The 22398-nt window shown below is 41.3% G+C and overlaps 1 protein-coding gene across 3 annotated transcripts in view; it reads right to left on the bottom strand.

The window, feature by feature from the left end:
- Positions 1-22398, bottom strand: part of MYOF (myoferlin) — a 586741-nt gene that overhangs the window by 61107 nt on the left and 503236 nt on the right. For all 3 annotated transcript variants that reach the window (XM_061169872.1, XM_061169799.1, XM_061169723.1), the window contains 6 exons: positions 21419-21543; positions 20221-20337; positions 7006-7183; positions 5658-5782; positions 3352-3458; positions 584-776 (listed from right to left, as the gene is read on the bottom strand). In XM_061169872.1, coding sequence (XP_061025855.1) covers positions 584-776; positions 3352-3458; positions 5658-5782; positions 7006-7183; positions 20221-20337; positions 21419-21543 — 845 coding nt within the window. The remainder of the gene's footprint in view (positions 1-583; positions 777-3351; positions 3459-5657; positions 5783-7005; positions 7184-20220; positions 20338-21418; positions 21544-22398) is intronic.

Raw genomic sequence — 22398 nt, 5'->3', positions numbered from 1 at the left:
TGAAGGTCAGTAGGAGGGGTCTTCTACTCCCTTGTTCTTCCAACCCACAGAGGTCAATGGCAGCCAACATTTATCCAGCACTCACTGTTAGCCCCTCACTGTGCGCCCCACACTGTGCTAAGGCCTTTACGCTCTTCACCGTCTAATCTTCATAAAGCAATGCTGTGTTTTATCTCCATTTAATATATGGGGAACTGAGGCTTAGAGAGCTGGAGTACCTCGCCCAAGGTTAAACATGGTAGATCTGGGAATCAAAGCCAGGTCTTTCCAATCCCAAACAAAGGTACTACACAGATCTGCTACTATATCACTCTAATTGAAGTATTTTGATTGTACCATGACACTGGTAATGATTTGTCCACTATGAAGACTTCTCTAGGACAACCAGCTCAAAATTCTTCTTTTGCCCTGACCTCAGTGATGCATCCATTAGCACCTCAGCCCAGTAATGCCTTGATTTCATCATGCTTTAGATCTGCTCAATATGCAAGATCATGTGCTCGATTTTCCTACTACCATCTCTATCCCTGGTGCCCTTCTACAGAATCCCTCCTCCATGTCAAGTGTAGTTTAAAAGCCTTACCTCTTCAGTCAGTTGCATTAATTTATCGAGCCAGTCCTCGATTTCTGCCAATGTGGACGTCACCTCTGTGGCCTCAGACCTCATCCTCACAGCTGCCTCGTGTATCTGGGAGAGAGCTCTGGATCGCAGCTTTTGGATGTGAGTATCAAGAACTGTGACATTAGGTTTTCCTTCCATGAGAGGCAACGTGTATCTAAAAAAGGAAAAAGAACCAGAGACTATGCAGAATAGCTCACTAGGCTTCAGAACTGTCAAATTCATTTACGGTTGGTTTCCATCTCACAAACCACATCAATTTCCTAATAGACTCCACAAAGCGTGACCAGGTTTAAGCTGAAGGTGAGTGTATGTGGCTTTAAGAGCAGACCTGCCAGACAGACTCTCCTAACTCTCATGGGGAATGCAGGGGGATGAAAATTCCAAAGTAATTCCTTGGGTTTGACCCAAGGCCCGTGGAGTCACTGGGAAGAAGACGGAAACAGTGGCAGCAGTTGGGAGGAACTGGCCTTCCCTTCTTTTGCTTCCTATGATCACTGTACAGACCCACAAAATGAAGGAGAAGAATGGACATTAGAGATCATTTAGCGGAAGGCTTCTTAACCTAGGGCCCATGCACCCCTAGGCAGTCTGCGGGTGGGCCTCTGGAGGTCTGTGAATCCCTGGAACTTATAAAGAAAAGTGTTTGTCTGTGTTGACATGCAGTGTGACATCATGATGAAGATGACATCGTGATGAAGAACACAGGCTTTGGAGCTGACTATCTGGGTAAAAATCCTGGCTCCACCATTTACTAGTTCTGTGATCTTGACCAATTACTTAATCTCTTGTTTTCCTATCTTCAAATGGGGCAAAATAATAACTACCTTTTAGGGTTGTGGTGAGAAGTAAATGAATTAATATACGGGGAGCCTTTAGAGCAATGCCTATCGCATAGTAAAGTCTAAATGATGTTGCCATCATCATTGTCATCATCTCATCAGGTACTCAGAGGGGTACACTACCTCCCCAAAACGTTAAGAACCACTTGTGTAGGTCAAGCTCCCACTAGAACAGCTGAGCTGGAGCCAGAATTAGACTTTTTCTGCCAGGGCCCCCCTCTCACAAGGGCTGCTGATGGGGTCACACGGTGAGGATGTCACCTATTCCAGGAAATTCTGCTCACATTGTTTCTACCTAGAATTTTCATTGGTTAGAATTTTACCCAGCTTTTTAAAATTTTTTTTAAAATATTTATTTATTTGGCCACACCAGGTCTTAGTTGCGGCACTTGGGATCTTCGCTGCGGCATGCAGGATCTTTTTAGTTGCAGCATACGGACTTCTTAGTTGCGACATGCGGGCTTCTTAGTTGTGGCATGGGGACTCTTAGTTGCGGCATGCATGCAGGATCTAGTTCCCCGACCAGGGATTGAACCCGGGCCCCTTGCATTGGGAGCAAGGAGTCTTACCCACTGGACCACCAGGGAAGAAGCTTACCCAGCTTCTTAAATGAAGGAAATCCTAAATGACTTCCCTTAAACACAAGTTTCCTAAAATTAGAAAGTGCCCAATTGGATTCTTCAAAAACCGATTATTCAGAAAGAGTATAAATAGATATCTCTTAAAATTCACAGGCATTTTCTACATGAAAAGTATTACCAAATGTTTTTGTTTGGTTGCATTGGTAATTATGGCAATGCATTGGAAGGGTTAAGTCCCTGAAATGATTTTTTGAGGCAAAAATATAGACAGAAGCTGCTAGCACAGAGGTCACACATAAGACCTTCAACAAATAGATGCTGATGGTGGGAAACATGTAGCAGGAAAAGAAGTTATGCTAATAAACCCAACTTTGGGCCTCAGATGGGTCATTTCACCTCCTTGGGCCTCTGTTTTCTCATCTATAAAATAAGGGGACTGGAAGAGATGACCTCTTAGGACCCAGATATAAATTCTCTGAATTTAAACAAGCACCCAGCAATACTTTGATCTCGGCTGCATGACAGTTACCTAGCTAAACCGCTAGAGGGCACAAGAAGACTGGGAGACTTTGGGTTAGGAGCTTGGGGTGGGGGGTAGCGGGTGCTGGACAGCCCTGGTTCCTGCTGCTGGTTAGAAGTATTGAATATGGTTTTCTTTTGGAACTTCCCTGACCACTGCTCTATTGGCCAACATTTAAAATGAGTTTAGAATTATCACTTCCCCCTTTGATTTACAAATACCCTGAGATCTGAGCAGTTACCCTAAGTCACGGTTATGAAAGGTTCTCTGGCTTGGGTTGAATCTTTTGGCTTCACCTAAAGGAGGCTTGGCCAGAGTACTCATTAGGCAACCAGTAAAAGAGCGAGTAAAAAGGCTGTTGCTAAAATTGTGTTTATGAATTCGGAACGCTGTTCTAAATGGTAATATCAATGCCCCAGCCCCAGATCCCATTCTCTGTGGGAGCCAGGAGTCACCTTTCCTGGGGCGGTGGGCACACAAGGACCGCTGGGAGGCAGACCAGCTCCCTCCCCGCTTCCCCACCCCCTGCAGGAGGCTGCACTGGGGCTGCTTCCTGAAGTGGGACCTCAGCCTCCCTCAGCTGCTTTAGAATCGGCACCAGATCGGAAAGTGGAGCTTTTCCTGCTGGTGATTCAGAGACTCTTCCAGTGACAGCCTTTTGAGAAGCTTGACTGATTCAAATTCATTTTTCAGGCAAACACTAGAAAATTCTAGAGACTCTTCAGGCCTTACAGTTTAAGGGAGGCGAGCACGGCTGGGAATTCTAAAGTACGAATAAGATCACTATACCTTGTGTCTTCTATGACTTCATCGATCAGCTTCAACCACATTTCTGCCAACTGGTTTGCAGGAATTTTACCTTGTATCCCTGATTTTAGAGCCTCTATTTTTGATTGCTGAAGAATTTGGAAAGGGAGGAAATAATTGGTAATTGTGCATTATACCTGGTAAAGGTTTAACTTTCATTTTCAAGAAAAAATACACAAGAAGACTTAACAGAAAAATGAAAAGTTTTTTTCTTTTACATTTAATGATGCTCACCATAGCTCAACACTATTTTTCTTCAAAATGCAATCAACACTGATACATATATTTAAGTAATAAGACAACATTTTCATATAGCTTTGACCTTTGAAACCATGCAAATTTTAAGTACTCAAAAAACAAATAAAAGAAAAACCAACAAGGATGCGGGAAGGAACCCTAAAATGGAATGTAAAACGGAAAAAAGTGAACCTAACTATATTTCAGATGAATAACATAACTACACTGAAGTAACCCAAGTAACTTTTGAGTACAGTGTTTTTACTATATTCCCTTAGTTTGAAGGAAAGAACCATAAACATATCAAACTCTAAATAGCTTTGTTTTTTGCGGTACTTCACCTATGGATTTTAGGATTAAACTAATGAGTAAATATATCGAGGAAAACAGAAGCCAGGTTTCTCACTGTTGGAGAAGGGAGTTGTAAATACAGAAAGAGTGAAGACTAGAATAAACCCCATGATATTAGAATGGAATTGGGGTTATCCTTATAAACTCATTGCATTCAGTATATTGAGAGATATAGAAATAAACATACATATGTATATACATGTGTGTTCTCATGCAAGTTTGTCTGCTGAGAAGGCCTAGAAGCAATGACATCTCAGTAGTAGTGAGCACTCCAATACCCAGACCTTGTTCTTCACATTCCATTCCTAGTAAAAGGAACCAGGGCTCCTTGGAGAAATGGTGATTCCAGGGCTGGGGTACAGAAAGTACAAGATAAGCTCAGGACAGATTATTGCATCACTTTGAGCATCTGCCAACAGAGAGGTTGAGGGAGAGCCCACCATGATCCCCAAAAGTCTGATCATGGAAATCCACTGTCCTGTCTAGATTAGTATGGAATTAGGACAGCTTGGTCAATGAAGAGAGCTGATGAGAAGAACAAAGATGAAAAATGCTGAAGAACACCCAAAACATAATTAGAATAGAGGTGTGACCAATTCTCTACCAAGTCCCTTGAGATGGAGATTGGAAATTAATACCGCAACCACAATGCATATCAATTGTAGCTCTGTTATATAAACCATTATGCTTAAGTTAAATGTATAATTCTCCTTCAATATTGTCTTTAAAACATAAAACAATATTTTCAGATTTTGCCATGGGGTCTTAGATCAAGTATATTCCAGGACCCCCAAATGTCATGGTCCAACCCTGACAGGTTGGATCTTAGAAAAATTAATATTCATATAATTTGGAAATCAAAACACTAATACCAGATGGATTTTATGAGTACCTGATAGAAATAACTTAGTATCTTTGACTTAATTAGAAATATCCCAACCATGTCCTCCTTCTCCTCATCAATGTCAACTAGAAGGATAATCGAAGATATCACATCTATGCACGTTCCCACCAGAGGGAACCCCCCCAACCTCCAAACAAGAAAGTCCACTGAGCCCACTTCTTCCCACAGTAGAGATTCTTACTGCCTTTGATAGCAAAGCTCTAAGGGTTGCATGTTTCTACTGGAATGACCCACTCTCCACACCATACTTCACATACAAATTGTGGCAGAAACTGTGAGTTGTCCCCCTACTTCAACATCCATCCTCTCTTTTCCACAGTAGGAGAACTTGTACCTGGACATATGCCTGCCCAGGCCTAAGACTGTATTTCCCAACTCCCTTGTAGTAAGAGGCGGTTGTATGACTGGATTCTGGCCAGTGGAAAAAGAGTAGAAATCAAGCCTGTGACTTCTGAGTGTTTCCCTTGAAGGAAAAGGCCTGTGTCATCTTCTCCCCCTCTTTTCCCCTTCCTTCAGGCTGAAGGGTCGGTGTAGTGGTGAGCTGCCTTTCCCATGCAGACTATGACAACTCCTTAGCGATAGCAGAGCAACAAGGGGGAAAAAGCCTGGGTCCCTAACACCACTGAACTTCCATACCAGCCTTGGATTACCTACCTCAACTGTTACTAAAGAAATAGCTTTCATTTTGCTTACCATTACATTCTGAGGTCTTGTGGTACAGTGGTCTAACCTGCATTCTAACTAACACATAATTCACTCGTTTGGTGAAAAGGAAATGCAGAAAAGATAAACTCACCAGCCGTTCTGCCATGACTAGGAGCGTGTTCACTGCATCCAGGCGATGACTAATATCCTCCCAGTATGAAGTCAGTGTAACAACTGGCTTTGTGTGGGCCCAAGGCAAGTAGTAATAGTAGTTCCCTGGTGTAGAATATTGAGGGTCAGTGAACACTGGACACTTAAAATAAACAACACATTTACTGAAAAGATGTGCAAACTGGACTGCTTGAGTAATCATAGGGCTGGAGGTGTGGTTTGGGGTGGTCTGGTTCTTTCATTTTATTTAATTAAGCAACTGAGGAATAAATAGAAAGTTCTTATTCATTTAGCCTGCTTTGAAAATCTCTACAAGACCCTAGTAAACCTAGCACACTGATCTCAGGATCTTTTGGTGATTCAGGACCATGTGTCTGAGCATCACTGATGATTACATAACACAGCAGAAGAAAACAGAGAGAGCATAGGAGATTAGACTATATGTGTTGTCCCTGAAAACTGTTATTCTAAATAAATATTTTTGTTGGAAGTGGGACAAGAAAAAAGAATTTTCTGGTTTTTAAAAGCCTTAGCTAGATACATGGAATTTGGTATTACTAAGAGCCTTACAGTAATTAAGAATTATTAGTCAACATTTTCTGGCACGTTTTATATTTTAACACTACTTGTACAAAAATTAGGTAAAAACTATGGCGACAACCGTTGGGGCATTTGATCAGAATTTCTCTTTCCCTTCTCTATACTCTCCAACCATTTGTCGATATCTTTATAAGGGCACTCTCATACTCTGCCTTCTATTATGATTTATACACTAGAATGTAAGCTCCTTAAAAGCAGGGACTGTTTCTCATTTATCTTTGTTCAAATACAGCTATTTAATCCTCATGGCAGCTCTGGAGAAGATGAAGAAACTGAGGGTTAGAATGAAGTGATATGGCTAAGGTCATAGTGCTGGGAAGTAGCTGAGCCAAGACCAGAAGCTTGATTTTCCATCCACTTCAACTACTCAGTCTAAGAGTGATTTGGGGCCTGGCAGGGCAGAGGTGGGCTGGGGCAGGAGCTGTTTGGGGGGAGGCTCAGTGTTCAGCTAGTTGCCGTCTTGTGACTTTACAAAACACAGCAAGTGTTAAAGTTGGGCATGGGAGGGGCCATTGGAGTACAGCCAAGGGTCTGCAGCTTCTAGGGTCTGACCATTCTTGAAGGTGCCTGAACTCCAGCCACCTCTCCTCCCCATTCAACCTTTCCCGTTCCACTAAGCATATGCTGGGGATAATGGCTGCCAGAGGGAGAATACACTGTATGCTTCTCGTCCTGTGGTGTACCCACTGTAAACGTGTACAGGAGAGAATGGCCAGTGTCAGTCTTACCATCAAACACGGCACGGCTGTATTGAGTGCTTGATGCCAAAGGCTTACAGGTCGTGTCAAACTTGTTGCCATAGTTCCCAATGCTGACTTCAAACTGAATGGCCTCGCCAACGTCTTGCAACATGGTGGCCGAATGGAACACAGCAGACAGGCTGTACTTCCGCCTTCGCTGATATTTCTACAAAGTATGAGCAGACATAAGGCTCAGAGAAACTCCTTTTGCTCTTGTTTACATGTGGAACTCTAGCAGATGTAATTCTAACCGTAATAATTAGTGTTGAGTTAAATGCCAGTGGAGAATGTTCTTGGATCTAGCAGTTCCCCTTGTACTCAAACAAGTGGGCAAAGACAGAAGTACCAGGATGTTCATTGCAGAGTTGATTGAAATAGAGAAAAAAATGAAAACAATATAAATGTTTAACAATAGGCCACTGGTTAAGCAAATTATGTTACATTCATATAATGGAATGAAAGTTCATAAAAAGGCTTAGGTAGATTCATATGTACAAACATGGAAAAAAGGTATATTTTTAACTGAACCCATTAAATATATATTTTAATACCGGCATATGCACAAAGAAAGTCTGGAAGAATATAAATCAAATTGTTAACAGTAGTTATGTTGGGGAAGGTAGAGAGATTATGGCTAACTTTACTGTCTAACTTATACATTTCTAATAGTCTGAATTGTTTAAAGTATTAATTTTCTAATCAGAAACAATTAAGACTTTTAGGACTTCCCTGGTGGTGCGGTGGTTAAGAACCCACCTGCCAGTGTAGGGGACACGGGTTCGAGCCCTGGTCGGAGAAGATCCCATATGCCGCGGAGCAACTAAGCCCGTGTGCCACAACTACTGAGCCTGCACTCTAGAGCCTGTGAGCCACAACTACCGAGCCCGCGCGCCACAACTACTGAAGCCCATGCGCCTAGAGCCCGTGCTCCGCAACAAGAGAAGCCACCACAAAGAGAAGCCCGTGCACCGCAACGAAGTGTAGCCCCTGCTTGCCACAACTAGAGAAGAGCCCATGCGCAGCAACGAAGACCCAACGCAGCCAAAAATAAATAAATTTATTAAGTAAAACAAATGACTTCTACTGTCAGAGTCTCTTCAGCAAGTGGTGTTGGGAAAGCTGGACAGCCACATGTAAATCAATGAAGTTAGAACACATCTTCACACCATACACAAAAATAAACTCAAAATGGCTTAAAGACTTAAATATAAGACACGACACCCTAACACTTCTAGAAAAGAACATATGCAAAACATCCTCTGACATGACATCTAGCAACATTTTCTTAGGTCAGTCTCTCAAGGCAATAGAAATAAAAGCAAAAATAAACAAATGAGACCTAATTAAATTTACAAGCTTACAGCAAAGGAAACCATAAACAAAACAAAAAGACAACCTACAGACCAGGAGAAAATATCTGCAAACAACGCAACTGACAAGGGCTTAATTTCCAAAATATACAATCAGTTCATACAACTCAGTAACAAAAAAAAGCAAACAACCCAATCAAAAAGTGGGCAGAAGACCTAAATAGACATTTCTCCAAAGAAGACATATAGATGGCCAATAGGCACATGAAAAGATGCTCAAATTGCTAATTATTAGAGAAATGCAAATCAAAACTACAATGATATATCACCTCACACTGGTCAAAATAGCTATAATTAAAAACTCTACAAATAGTAAATGCCAAAGAGGGTGTAGAGAAAAGGGAACCCTCCTACACTGTTGGAGGGAATGTAAATTGGTACGCCCATTATGGAAAACAGTATGGAGATTCCTCAAAAAACTAAAAAGAAGAGTTGCCATATAATCCAGCAATCCCACTCCCTGTCATATATCCAGAGAAAACTCTAATTTGAAAAGATACATGCACACCAATGTTCACAGCAGCACTGTTTACAATAGCCAAGACATGAGCAACCTAAGTGTCCATCAACGGATGAATAGATAAAGATGTGGTACATATACACGACAGAATACTACTTAGCCATAAAAAAGAATGAAATAATGCCATTTGCAACAATATGGATGCAACTAGAGATTACCATACTAAGTGAAGCAAGTCAAAAAGAGAAAGACAAATATCATATGATAACACTTATATGTGGAATCTAAAATATGATACAAATGAACTTATTTACAAAGCAGAAACAGACTCACAGACATAGAAAACAAACTTATGGTTACCAAAGGGGAAAGGGGAGGGGGGATAAATTAGGAGTTTGGGATAAGCATATACAAACTACTGTATACAAAATAGATAAACAACAAGGTCCTACTGTATAGCACAGGGAACTATATTCAATGTCCTGTAATAAACCATAATGGGAAAGAATAAGAAAAAGATATGTATATGTATAACTGAATCACTTTGCTGTTCACCAGAAACTAACACAACACTGTAAATGAACTATACTTCAATTAAAATTAAAAAAAAGACTTTTACTGTCAGATTTAAAAATAAATGAAATTAGGTACACTTATTTTTCTGAAATAGAGATCAAACATTGTTCCTTTCTTTTTAAAATTTATTTTGTATTTTTAAATTTTATTGACGTATAATTAACTTACAATATTTTATTAGTTTCCAGTGTACAACCTAGTGATTTGACATTTTTATACATTACAAAATGATCACAAGTCTAATTACCATAAAGTTATTACAATATTATTGACTATATTCCCTATGCTGTACATTACATCCCTGTGACATTTATTTTATAACTGGAAATTTGTAGCTCTTAATCTCCTTCACCTTTTCACCCATCCCCCCACACCCCTCCCCTCTGGCAACCCCCAGTTTGTTCTCTGTATCTGTGAGTCTGTTTCTGTTTTGTTATGTTTGTTCATTTGTTTTGTTTTTTAGATTCTACATGTAAGTGAAAGTGCTCTCTTTATAGAGCACAGCCAGAAGGAAGACAAGGAGATTATTTGACTGGCTATAGCTTAAGTGGTTGCATTATTTGGGAAAGCTCACTTGGCTATTTGTGATTTGTTGTCCTTTGCTTTTGATTTCTTAATCTTGAGCTATTGCCAGGCCTAGGTTTTTGGTTACTTATGTAGGCTGCCAAGACTTTAGAGCCACCACCATCTAATGGTCTCCTTGTTTAATTAACAGTGAGTATACACTACATTTTTGTTCATCCATTCAAAAAATCAATGGATTCATGGTTGCTTCCACATTTTGGCTATTGTGAATGCTGCTGCTATGAACAAGAGTGTACAGATATCCATTTGAGTCCCTGCTTTCAATTATTTTGGGTATATACCCAGCAGTGAATTGCTGGATCATATGGTAATTCTATTTTAAACTTCCTGAGGACCATTTGAAGAACATCTGACAGTGACTGTAGTTTGCTGTCTTAAAGCAGTGGTCCCCAACATTTTTGGCACCAGGGACCAGTTTTGTGGAAGACACTTTTCCACGGACGGGGCGGGAGGGGGACACGGATGGCTCAGGTGGTAATGTGAGCAATGGGGAGCAGCAGATGAAGGTTTGCTCACCTGCCGCTCACCTCCTGCTGTGCGGCCTGGTACTGGTCAATGGCCCGGGGCTTGTGGACCCCTGTCTCAAAGAACCTTGGGGAGAGAGATCAAGATGGTGGAGGAGTAGGACATGAAGCTCACTGCCTCCCACAAATGCATCAGAAATACATCTGCATGTGGAACAATTCTAACAGAATATCTACTGAATGCTGGCAGAAGACCTTAGACCTCTGAAAGGGCAAGAAAATCTCCATGTAACCAGGTAGGACAAAAGAAAAAAGAAAAAAAAAAAAAAGAAAGTGAGAAAGGAATTGGGATGGGACCTGCACCCCTGGCAGGGAGCTGTGAAAGAGTCAAGGTTCCTGCACCCTGGGAAGTCCCCTCACCAGTGAAGAGATCAGCTGGGACAGAGGAGGAGCTTTGGAGCCTCAGAGGAGAATGCAGCAGCTGGTTTGCAGCAGCTAGAATGGAGAGAGACCTACACAGGCAGTCAGTACCATCACTTTGCACTCCCTAGCCTAAGATCCCTAAAACAGAGATTAAAATAACAATAGAAAAAAATCAATAAAGCCAAGAGCTAATTCTTTGAAAGGGTAAACAAGATTGACACACCTCTGGCCAGGCTCACCAAGAAGAAAAGAGAGAGAACTCAAATAAACAAAATAAGAAATGGAAAAGGAGACATAACAACCAATACTGCAGAAATACAAAAAACCATAAGGGAATACTATGAACAATTATATGCCAACAAATTCAACAACCCAGAAGAAATGGACAAGTTTCTAGAAACATACAGCCCACCAAAATTGTATCAAGAAGAAATAGGTAATTTGAACAGACAGATCAGTAGAGGTGAAATAGAATCTGTAATTTTAAAAAAACTCCCTACAAAGTGTGAAGTCCCTGTGAAGTCCAAGAGGGCTTCACAGGTGAATTCTACCAAACATACAAAGAAGAACTTATACCAATCCTTCTCAAACTCTTCCAAAAAACTGAAGAGGAGAGGATACCCCCAAAGACATTCTATGAAGCCAACACCACCCTGATAACAAAACCAGACAAAGATACCACCAAAAAGGAAAAGTACAGGCCAATATCTTTGATGAATATAGATGCAAAAATTCTCAACAATGTATTAGCAAACCAAATCCAACAACACATAAAAAAGATCAAACACCACAACCAAGTGGGATTCATCCCAAGTTCACAAGGATGGTTCAACATATGCAAATCAATCAATGTGATATACCACATAAACAAAAGAAAGGACAAAACCCACATGATCATCTCAATAGATGCAGAAAAAGCATTTGACAAAATTCAACATCCATTCACGATAAAAAAAACTCTTACCAAAGTGGGTATAGCGGGAACACATCTCACCATAATAAAAGCTATTATGACAAACCCACAGCCAATATAATATTCAACAGTGAAATGCTGAAAGCCTTCCCACTAAAATCTGGAAGAAGACAAGAATGCCCACTCTCACCTCTTCTATTCAACATAGTATTTGAAGTCCTAGCCACAACAATCAGATAAGAAAAAGAAATAAAAGGTATCCAAATTGGAAGGGAAGAGGTGAAATTGTTATTATATGCAGATGACATGATTCTATATATAGACAACCCTAAGGACTCCACACAAAAACTACTAGAACTGACAAATTCAGCAAGGTAGCAGGATACAAGATTAACATACAGAAATCGGTTGCATTTTTTTACACTAAGAATGACATCTCAGAAAGGGAATGTAAAAAACAATACTTTTCAAAATCGCACCCCCAAAAATAAAATGCTTAAGAATAAACCTGACCAAGGAGATGAAAGACTTATATGCTGAGAACTATAAAACATTAATAGGGACTTCCCTGGTGGCGCAGTGGTTAAGAATCTACCTGCCAATTCAGGGGACACGGGTTCGAGCCGGGTCCAGGAAGATCTCACATGCTGCGGAACAATTAAGCCCGTGTGCCACAACTACTGAGCCTGCACTCTAGAGCCTGCGAGCCACAGCTACTGAGCCCACATGCCACAACTACTGAAGCCCACACTCCTAGAGCCAGTGCTCCACAACAAGAGAAGCCACCGCAATGAGAAGCCCGTGCACCGCAACAAAGAGTAGCCCCCGCTTGTTGCAACTAGAGAAAGCCCGCGTGCAGCAACGAAGACCCAACGCAGCCAAAAATAAATAAAAAATAAAATAATTTATTTTAAAAAAACAACATTAACAAAGGAAATTGAAGATGATTCAAAGAAATGAAAAGATATCCCATGCTGTTGGTTTGGAAGAATTAATATTGTTAAAATGCCCATACTACGCAAAGCAATCTACAAATTTAATGCAATCCCTATCAAATTACCCAGGACACTTTTCACAGAACTAGAATAATCATAAAATTTATATGGAACCATAAAAGACTCAGAATTGCCAAAGCAATCCTGAAGAAAAAGAACAAAGCAGGAGGCATAACCCTCCCAGACTTCAAACAATACTACAAAGCTACAGTAATCAAAACAGCATGGTATTGGCACAAAAACAGACATGGATCAATGGAACAGAATAGAGAGCCCAGAAATAAACCCACACACCTTTGGTCAATTAATCTTTGACACAGGAGGCAAGAATATACAATGGGAAAAAGTCTCTTCATCAAGTGGTGTTGGGAAAGTTGGACGGCCGCATGTAAATCGATGAAGTTAGAACACACCCTCTCACCATACACAAAAATAAACTCAAAATAGCTTAAAGACTTAAATATAAGACATGACACCATAAAACTCCTAGAAGAGATCCTAGGGAATTCCCTGGAATCCCAGTGGTTAGGACTCCATGCTTCCATTGCAAGGGGCATGGGTTTGGTCCCTAGTCGGGGAACTAAGATCCTGCAAGCCACACAGCATGGCCAAAAGAAAAAGAGCAGATCCTAGGCAAAACATTCTCTGACATAAATCATACCAATGTTTTCTTAGGTCAGTCTCCCAAGGCAATAGAAATAAAAATGAAAATAAACAAATGGGACCTAAACAAAGCTTTACAAGCTTTTACACAGCAAAGGAAACCATAAAAAAAAAAAAAGAAAGAAAGAAAGAAAAAAGAAAAGACAACCTACAGAATGGGAGAAAAATATCTATAAATGATGCAATTGACAAGGGCTTAATTTACAAAATATACGAACAGCTCATACAACTCAACAACAAAACAATAAACAACCCAATTGGAAAATGGGCAGAAGACCCAAATAGACATTTCCAAAGAAGAAATACAAATGGCCAATAGGCACATGAAAAGATGCTCAACTTTGCTAATTATCAGAGAAATGCAAATCAAAACTACAATGAAGTACCACCTCACACTGGTCAGAATGGCCATCATTAAAAACTCTACAAATAACAAATGCTGGAGAGGATGTGGAGAAAAGGGAACCCTCCTACATTGTTGGTGGGAAAGTAAGTTGGTAGAGCCACTATGGAAAACAGTATAGAGGTTCCTCAGAAAACTAAAAATAGAATTGCCATATGATCCAGCAATCCCACTCCTGGGCATATATCCAGAAAAAACTCTAATCCAAAAAGATACATGCTCCCCTATGTTCATAGCAGCACTAATCACAATAGCCAAGACAATGGAAACAACCTAAATGTCCATCAACAGATGAATGGATAAAGATGTGGTATACATATACAAAGGAATACTACTCAACCATAAAAAAAACCCCGAAATAATGCCATTTGCAGCAACATGGATGCAACTAGAGATTATCATACTAAGTGAAGTAAGTCAGAAAAAGAAAGACAAATACCATATGATATCACTTATATGTGGAATGTAAAATATGACACAAATGAACCTATCTACGAAACAGAAACAGACTCATGGACATAGAGAACAGACTTGTGGTTGCCAAGGGGGAGGGGGTTGGGGGATGAAAGAGTGGGAGATTGGGGTTAGCAGATATAAGCTATTATATATGGAATGGATAAATGACATAAACATATGTCCTACTGTATAGCACAGAGAACTATATTCAGTATCCTATGATAAACCATAATGGAAAAGAATATTAAAATGAATATATATATATAACTGAATCACTTTGCTGTACAGCAAAAATTAACAACACTGTAAATCAACTATACTTCAATAAAAAAAAAAAATACCTTGGGACATCCCACTATTACAAAATCTCCATGTTAGTTAAAGAAATTTTTGACATAGTACAATTGAAACCTCCCACAGGATTTCATTGGAAACCCCTCTGAGTCTCAATCTTTCTTGAAAGACTTTCTAAAACACTGATTTGCAAACTTAGCTGCAAATTGGATCACCCAAGGAGATTTATATACATACATACATACATATATATATTTATATTTACATCTGGGCCCCATCTTCCAGAGATTCTGTCTGGGCATTTCAATTTGAAAAACTTCCCTACCTTAGTCTGCTGTCACTTTGGTAGAGAGGGGCTTGAGGGACTTCTGTCACTTGTCAGGAGTCCCCTTAACTACCCACAACTAAGCCCTCTGAACTATCCATGGTTCAGGAATGCTGTGGAAATTCGAGGTTTGGTTTAAATTACTGCATGAAAATTACAAAGTAGGAAGTTATTTGTATTAATCACACCTTACATATAGAGCATAACTTCTTCTTTGTAAACCATCTAGGATGATATCAGAGAAGGGAAGGAGCAAAAATATGAAATGTAATTTGGGGCCTAAGGCAGGGCCCAGAAAAAAACGATCAGTATTTAAGCCAGAGCTGCCTGTTACTGCAGAAAAGAACGAAGGCACGTCAAGAGGTGCTGCAGAGAGGCGGGGGGGATGCCGCCTCTGACCGGGCTGGCTCTGCCCTGCACACCTCCACACGGCCAGGGTTCCATTAGATCTCCCTGGATTTTCCCACGCAGAACTCACAGTCACCCGCAGAAGCCCTGACAGGACCTTCACCCTGGAGGGTCTGAGCTCTAAGATAATAAGTGGTGTTTCTGGCCAGCACAACTCCTAACAGAGTGGGCTCATACCGTGAGCAAGCCACTCAAGATGGAGCAGCTCCCTGGACCACTTTGTAGGTCAAAATCCACGAGGGGCGCCCCTACCATCTGCTCACCTGCCCCAGAGCCCCGTGATCCTGGAGTAATAGTGAAGCTGAGAATTCTGCCCTTCCCCCAGCCCTTTCCTACTTCCCCTGTGCCCTCAGGGCACAAAGAGGTGGGGAGAAGTAACTAGCAACACAGTTTAGAGCACTCTGCAGCCTCAGCCACTCCCCCCGCCCCCAGCTTAGTAGCCTTGGGGCAAAAGCACCTACAACAGGGAAAGTTGAAGAATATAAGTTATAGTCTACTGAACTATAATTCAACCCATCCATTGATGGATGTTTCTTTAACTTTGCAGGGCCTTGGGGCTCTCTTTCTGATCCTCAGTGACCAGTGCAAGTTGTAGGTGTAGGTGGTATAAGGGAGAGTTTCAGAAGTATTGATAAATTTGGGGACGGGGGTGAGCTTTGTCAAGCAGAATACTGATAAGAGGTAGCAAGTAACAGCTCATAAAAGTGGCCGTGGGCCCAGGAGGCAGGGGACATTAAGGGTCAATGACAAGGAAACTGTGCCAAGGAAAACTGCCCAACTTGCCACCTTTGGTCTAAAGAAGCTGACGGATGAATCTCAATGTGTTGTTTCAAGCAATATTTATTGACACTTAACGTGGGCCAGACCTATGGGAGCTCTCAGCCTGGGGTTGCAACAGCTGATCTTCTTCTACCTGCCTGATTCCTTAGGAAAGCACCCAGGCTGAACCTGCTGCATCTCTCACGGGGTCTCTTAACCAAGCCCATCTGGAGCACCAGGTTGACTTCTGCTCTAGGGACATGGGGGAGCTCTGGGCTCTTTGGCAACTGAGTAGGAAAAACTCACTCTTCCCCCTGTGTGTCTCCTTTACTCTCATACTACGATCACACTGCCAATACTTCTGACGCCAGATGTGGGGAGGATATTCCCACACTGAGCAATTCTGCCACACCAGCTAGGTATCCTACAATTTAACTCAATTTTGACACTGTCCACCTGGAGATAATATCAGATCCCACAGGTTAAGGGCTCAGTCCCACAAAACTGCCCTACCCACTTCACCTGCCCTTTTGACCCATTAGCCATAAATTGGAGGTTCCCACAATCCCCTCTTCAGGTTAGATTAATTTGCTAGAGCAGCTCATAAAACTCAGGAAAAGTTTACTTACTGGTTATGGATTAATATAAAAGGATATGATAAAGGATGCAGATGAACATCCAGATGGAAGAGATGCATAGGGCAAGGTTTGTGGGAAGAGGCGCAGAGCTTCCACGCTCTCTCCGCACACACCACTCTCCCAGTACTTCCATGAGTTCACCAACCCGGAAGCTCCCTGAAACCCATACCTTGGGGATTTTATGAGGCTTTTATCATGTAGGCATGATCAACCATTAACCCAATTTCCAGCCCCTCTCTGAAGAATAATGCGGCGTTGGGCTGAAAGTTCCAAGCTTCTAATCATGGCTTGGTGACCAGCCCCCATCCAGGAGCCCACCAAGTCACCTCATTAGAACAAAAGACTTTCTTATCACCCAGGAGAGGGACTTAGGAGCTCTGTGTCAGGAACCAGAGTCAAAGACCAAATATTAGAACAAAAGATGCTCACAAGTGCTCTTATCACTTAGGAAATTACAGGGGTTTTAGGAGCTCTGTGCCAGGAACCAGAGACAGATATATATATTTTATTATTTCACAAGGACCAAGTTGCCCTTTTGTCGAAGCCTCTTCAACTCTGCCAGAAAGTTTCATTACTTGCATATGACCGGGTCACGGGATCTTTTTAAGTTGGGCAAGCGTCATGATCACCTTCTAGATTGGCCACTCTCATGAAATCCTCTCAGCAGCTGCACAAATCTGCCCATCTCACTCTCTTCCTGGACTCCTGGTTGCTTGAACTGTGGGTTTATCCTTGGCATCTCAGCTCCTTTCCTGCTTTTTAATTTTGTTGGGGTTTTGGTTTATATAATTCATTTCTGTTTTTATCACATTCGTGACACAAACCATTCTGGGTTTAATTATTTGGAGCAAAGAAAACTAATTCAGTTTTGTATTTCAGTTTTAAAAAGCTATTCTTTCATATTGTTGACATATACTGTGGGCAGTAAATATCATTGGTTCTTTGTTTCTATATTTTGCTTTTATTTTAATTAACTTTATGACATAAGCTTCTTTACCTGTATGTGTTTAATTATTTGGAGTAAAGAAAACTAATTTGGTTTTGCATTCTAGTTGCTAAAGAGTTTTTCCTTTACACTTTGCTGGGCTTCTTCCTTTCCCTTCCCCTTCTCCCCTCTATTATTAATGTTTAGAGCAAAGAGAAGGGTCGTGGACTTAAATTGTGTTCTGGTGATGGAACAAGGAGGCACTGCAATTGCTGAGAAACCACAACAACACTTCCGCCTAACTGCAATTCCAACTGAATCTTCAAGAGCCATCGGTAACTACTCAAGGCCAGAACTACCCATGCGTTTCCACGGAGGCCTTTGGGTGGTTTCTAGCCGTTCTCTGGCATGATCCTGGCAGTGAACAGTACGTAAGCTACTCCACCTCTCCCCCTACCTGCCCCTCTTTTCCCTTTTTCTTAACTTGTCCTTAAGATCTATTATGATTCCTGGACTTCAGAGGTGATGGTGCTGTGGAGCGGACAGACTCAGGCCAGGACCCTGCTGACTAGACGAACCTGCTGCTTTTGACTCAGTGTCTCTTTAACAAGTAAAAAACAAACCAATATTAATTTACACTGCATGATCCCACAACATGAACCCTTCTTGGAATGCAGGGTAAGTGAGGGGAGGGCAGCAGCCTGAGGAAGCTTTTGGGTGGGGGAGGGGGTAGGATGGGGTGGGGGAACCCGCAAGGAGAGGCCATAGGCAGGGGGGCATCAGCGAGCTGGCTGCCCCGGCAAACAATTCAGATTTCTGGAACATGTAAGGACCAACCCAGGATTCTTAGAAATAGCTGGAGAAGAGGTGGTATGTATGTGTCTATATATAAAATAATGGAGGATTATTCAGCCACAAGAAAGAAGGAAATCCTCTGTTTGCCCGACAACATGGATGGACCTGGAGGGCATTATGCTAAGTGAGATAAGTCAGACTGAGAAAGACAAACGCTGTGTTATATCACATATATGTGGAATCTAAACAAGCTGAACTCATAGAAGCAGAGAGTAGAATGGTCATTACTAGGGGTTGGGGGAATTGAGGAGATGCTGGTCAAAGGGTACAGACTTGCAGTTAGAAGATGAATAAGTTCTGGAAATCTAATGCACAGCACTGTAAACATAGTCCATAATACTGTATTATATATCAATACTTTAAAGTTGCTAAGAGACTAGATCTTAAAAGTTCTCACCCCAAAAAATGATAGTTCTGTGACATGACAGAAGTGTTAGCTAACAGTAGGGTGGTATTCATACTGCAATATATAAATGCACCAAATCAACACACTGTACACCTTAAACTTACACAATGTTATATGTCACATGTCAATTTTTTTAAAGTTCAAAAATAAAAAAAATAAATAAACTATCATGATTTATCAAAAAGAAAAAACAACAGTCGTAATAATGGTATAGGATGTGCCAGAAACAATTCAGTGAGCAAGAGACAGGGTTAATTTAATACTGGGCTATCCATCACACACAACACACATGCCAACAGATCTGTACTGCAGATGTCAATTAACTGACAAGGGAAAAAATTAAGCATTTAACTGTTTCATGATAAGAATATTCTTCTTTTTGTATTTATTGCCTTGAATTAATTACACTGACATTTGAATTTACTAGGAAGAAACTACATCTGTGGCTCTTTGCCATAAGAATCATGGATGTTATGCGTAAGTTGTCTCCATAGTGGGGAAAGAGCTGATTTTAAAAAAAGAAAAAGAACCAAGGACCCACTGTATAGCACAGGGAACTATATTCAATATTTTGTAATAACCTATAAGGGAAAAGAATCTGAAAAAGAATATATATATATATGTATGTGTATATCTATATATATATGTATGTGTATGTGTATATATATATAACTGAATCACTGTGCTGTACACCTGAAAACTAGCATGACATTGTAAATCAACCATACTTCAATAAAAATTAAAAAAATAAAAAATAAAGAACAAGAAATAGTTGGTAAGGTGAACTTGGAAGACTTCCTGTCTTCGAGGAGGAGTGGTGTCTCAGAGCTGCTGTAATGTGGGCATTAATATAAACATGTCCTCACATGCTGGGAAGCCTGAGATATGGCAATTACTTCTGAAAATGGAAGTGACTAGTGGTGGCTGCTATATCATTTGGAATGGCTCTTGTGGCCTCCTCCCCATGACACACCCAAGCCCAGTTAGCAAACAGGCCATTCAATTTGGGGGTATCACTGCTCTTGCTGGTTTTCAGTAGGGTAGCAACATCTCAAAGATAAAGCAAGTCTCATCACCCCCATAGGGCTGTGGTAGATAGACCAAGAGGGTGTGGAGCTGCACTTGCTATGACTCCCATCTCTCCACCTCTGCCACAGCCGACCCTTCAGTCCCTGGATGCCCCCTTGAGGCCTGCTGGCTCAGGCAGGCCAGCACTAACCATCCCACCACCAACCCTCTATAACACCCTTTCCATACCACACACGGTCCACACTCCAACATTTACCTCAACAACCAGCAGGTCATCATTTGAAATGGGCTCAAGCTTTTTATCTGGTGGTGTCTTTTCAAGTAAAGTGCTTAATGCAACCAAGATTCTGCCTCTGTAGGCAACTCCTTCCCCCTGAAAGGCAACAGCACAGGATTATTCTTCTAGGCATGAACAACAGTGAAAAGATCTGTCCCTCTATTTGGGCTCATCCAGCTACAACTTTAAGTTTCTCCTTCCCAAAATGAATCAGTCAGCAACTCTCTCAGCTGGTCTTTGGTATCTGAAAGAAAAGCCAATGACTTCAGGAAGGATCCCAAAGACAGCCAGGGCTGAAAGGGATCTTAGTCACAGCTGGTGTCAGAGGCTTCCGAGCCATGCTCGGATCCAGAAAGGGTTCCCAGATGCTGGGATGGGAGTGGAAGGGGCTCGAAGGCTCCCTCACCCAACTTCAGCTCTGCATTTATCTGCATTAACTTGGTTCCTTTCCTCAGAAAAGGGAGGCTGCCATGTTGGCAACCAGGGCAAGTCTCAGAGTAGCCAGGAAATAAAAGAGGAAGATGTTCTGGGTGCGGCTGAGTGTGAGTATTAATTGTGGCTACTCCTCCCAATATACCAAGCAGTGTTGGCAACAGAACCCTCTGGGGAGGAAGTGAAAGCTTCCACCTCCACCCCCACCCCCATCCCAGGGCTTTCTCTCTACTCTAGCTCTTTTCTTGGGCTTTGGGAGCTAACTAACAGACAGTACTTGGGCTTCTAATGTGGTGGAAAGACCACTTCCCATCTCTGGGCCCCCATGACCTCATCTATAAAATGAAGAGGTTGGATCGGATCAGGGATAGCAATGTCAAGCATGTCACCTCCAGTCTTTCGGCAAATTCCTAGAATATGGCATTGAATGGAATTCTGAGGTAGCACATTTGCTTTTTGGAAAGAGCCAACATTGATTACTGACATCTGCCTTAAGTCTAGGATGGGGGAATGGCCATGCTATGCATTTGCAATTGCCACATTAGATGATCTCCAGGATCCTTTCCTATTCTTGCATTCTAGGACTTGAGGAGCATGAGACTTCCATCCTTCAACACTTGATCAGTCATCTGGTGGGTCTCTGGGGGTGGGGGGTCCCCTAAATAAGACTTGATTAATAACCATTAGAAGAAGGAATCACATTAATCAGTGCTCATTAATAACAAACCTTAATTGAAGAACTAACCTTTCCAGTATTTAGCTCATCGTAGGGATCTGGGAATCCCGTGTACTCTCTGGGGCTTCCATAAAGGTTCAGATAACAAGGTCCAAAAGTTGGAACAAAGCCCACCTCTGTTTCTCCTGTATTTGCTGAGAGATAACATCATCATTAGTATTTTAGGCTTTTAACACTCAATCTGTTGAAATAAATATTAGTTATTAGTTAGCTGGGTGAGACTTTTCCTCCATTTTGTGAGTTAGTTGTATTAGTGCAAATTGTAAACACTTGTGAGAACTGCCATATTTCCCTTATCTTATTGCTATAAAACATTAAATAAAAAACATTTTCGGGGGGAGTTCAGGTAAACTTATGTTATTCTTACAAAAAGATGATGCTATTCAAATGAAAGAATAAGAAGTTGATCTTCCATTTTTTGCAAGTTTATAATTGGCACTGTAGTAAACATGTCATTGGCAATTGGGGTAAAGATTATAATTGTTTTGGGAAGTCATTTAAATGATGTATATTTGTTATATATTTGTTCTCCAAAAACATCATTTAGTCTCAAGTAGTTAGTATAAATCTGGCAGATGATTTTTAAAATACATTTAAAATTTTTACATATAACAATGAACTGTCTGCCTACGGTCATGACCATATGATATTCATAAGCCATGTGAAGTCTCCATTCATGACATTCTATCTCTGATGAGGATCCAATATGCTCCGTATTTCTGCTACCTGGTCTTAGCAAGAGCTACTCCCCAAGGAGGGGCACTGCAGGCAATGTAAACAAATAGCAGAGTCAAAGGGAGACTGCAGGTGAAGACGGGGATGTATAATAGGAGCTGCCGCCAGCCATCTGAATGGCTCCCATATGGAGGAGGGATGGACTTGCTTCCAGAAGCAGGGGAAGGACCACTGTTGGGAGCTACAAGGAAGCCAGCTTTGGTTCACTCAAAGCAAGGAAGATCTTCCTATGAATTAGTGGTGTCAGACAATGG

Source organism: Eubalaena glacialis, chromosome 1 (genome assembly GCF_028564815.1).
Source record: "Eubalaena glacialis isolate mEubGla1 chromosome 1, mEubGla1.1.hap2.+ XY, whole genome shotgun sequence".
In the NCBI taxonomy this organism is placed as follows: domain Eukaryota; kingdom Metazoa; phylum Chordata; class Mammalia; order Artiodactyla; family Balaenidae; genus Eubalaena; species Eubalaena glacialis.
Note: the sequence above shows the minus strand (reverse complement) of the source record. Positions and strands in the feature narration are given on the sequence as shown.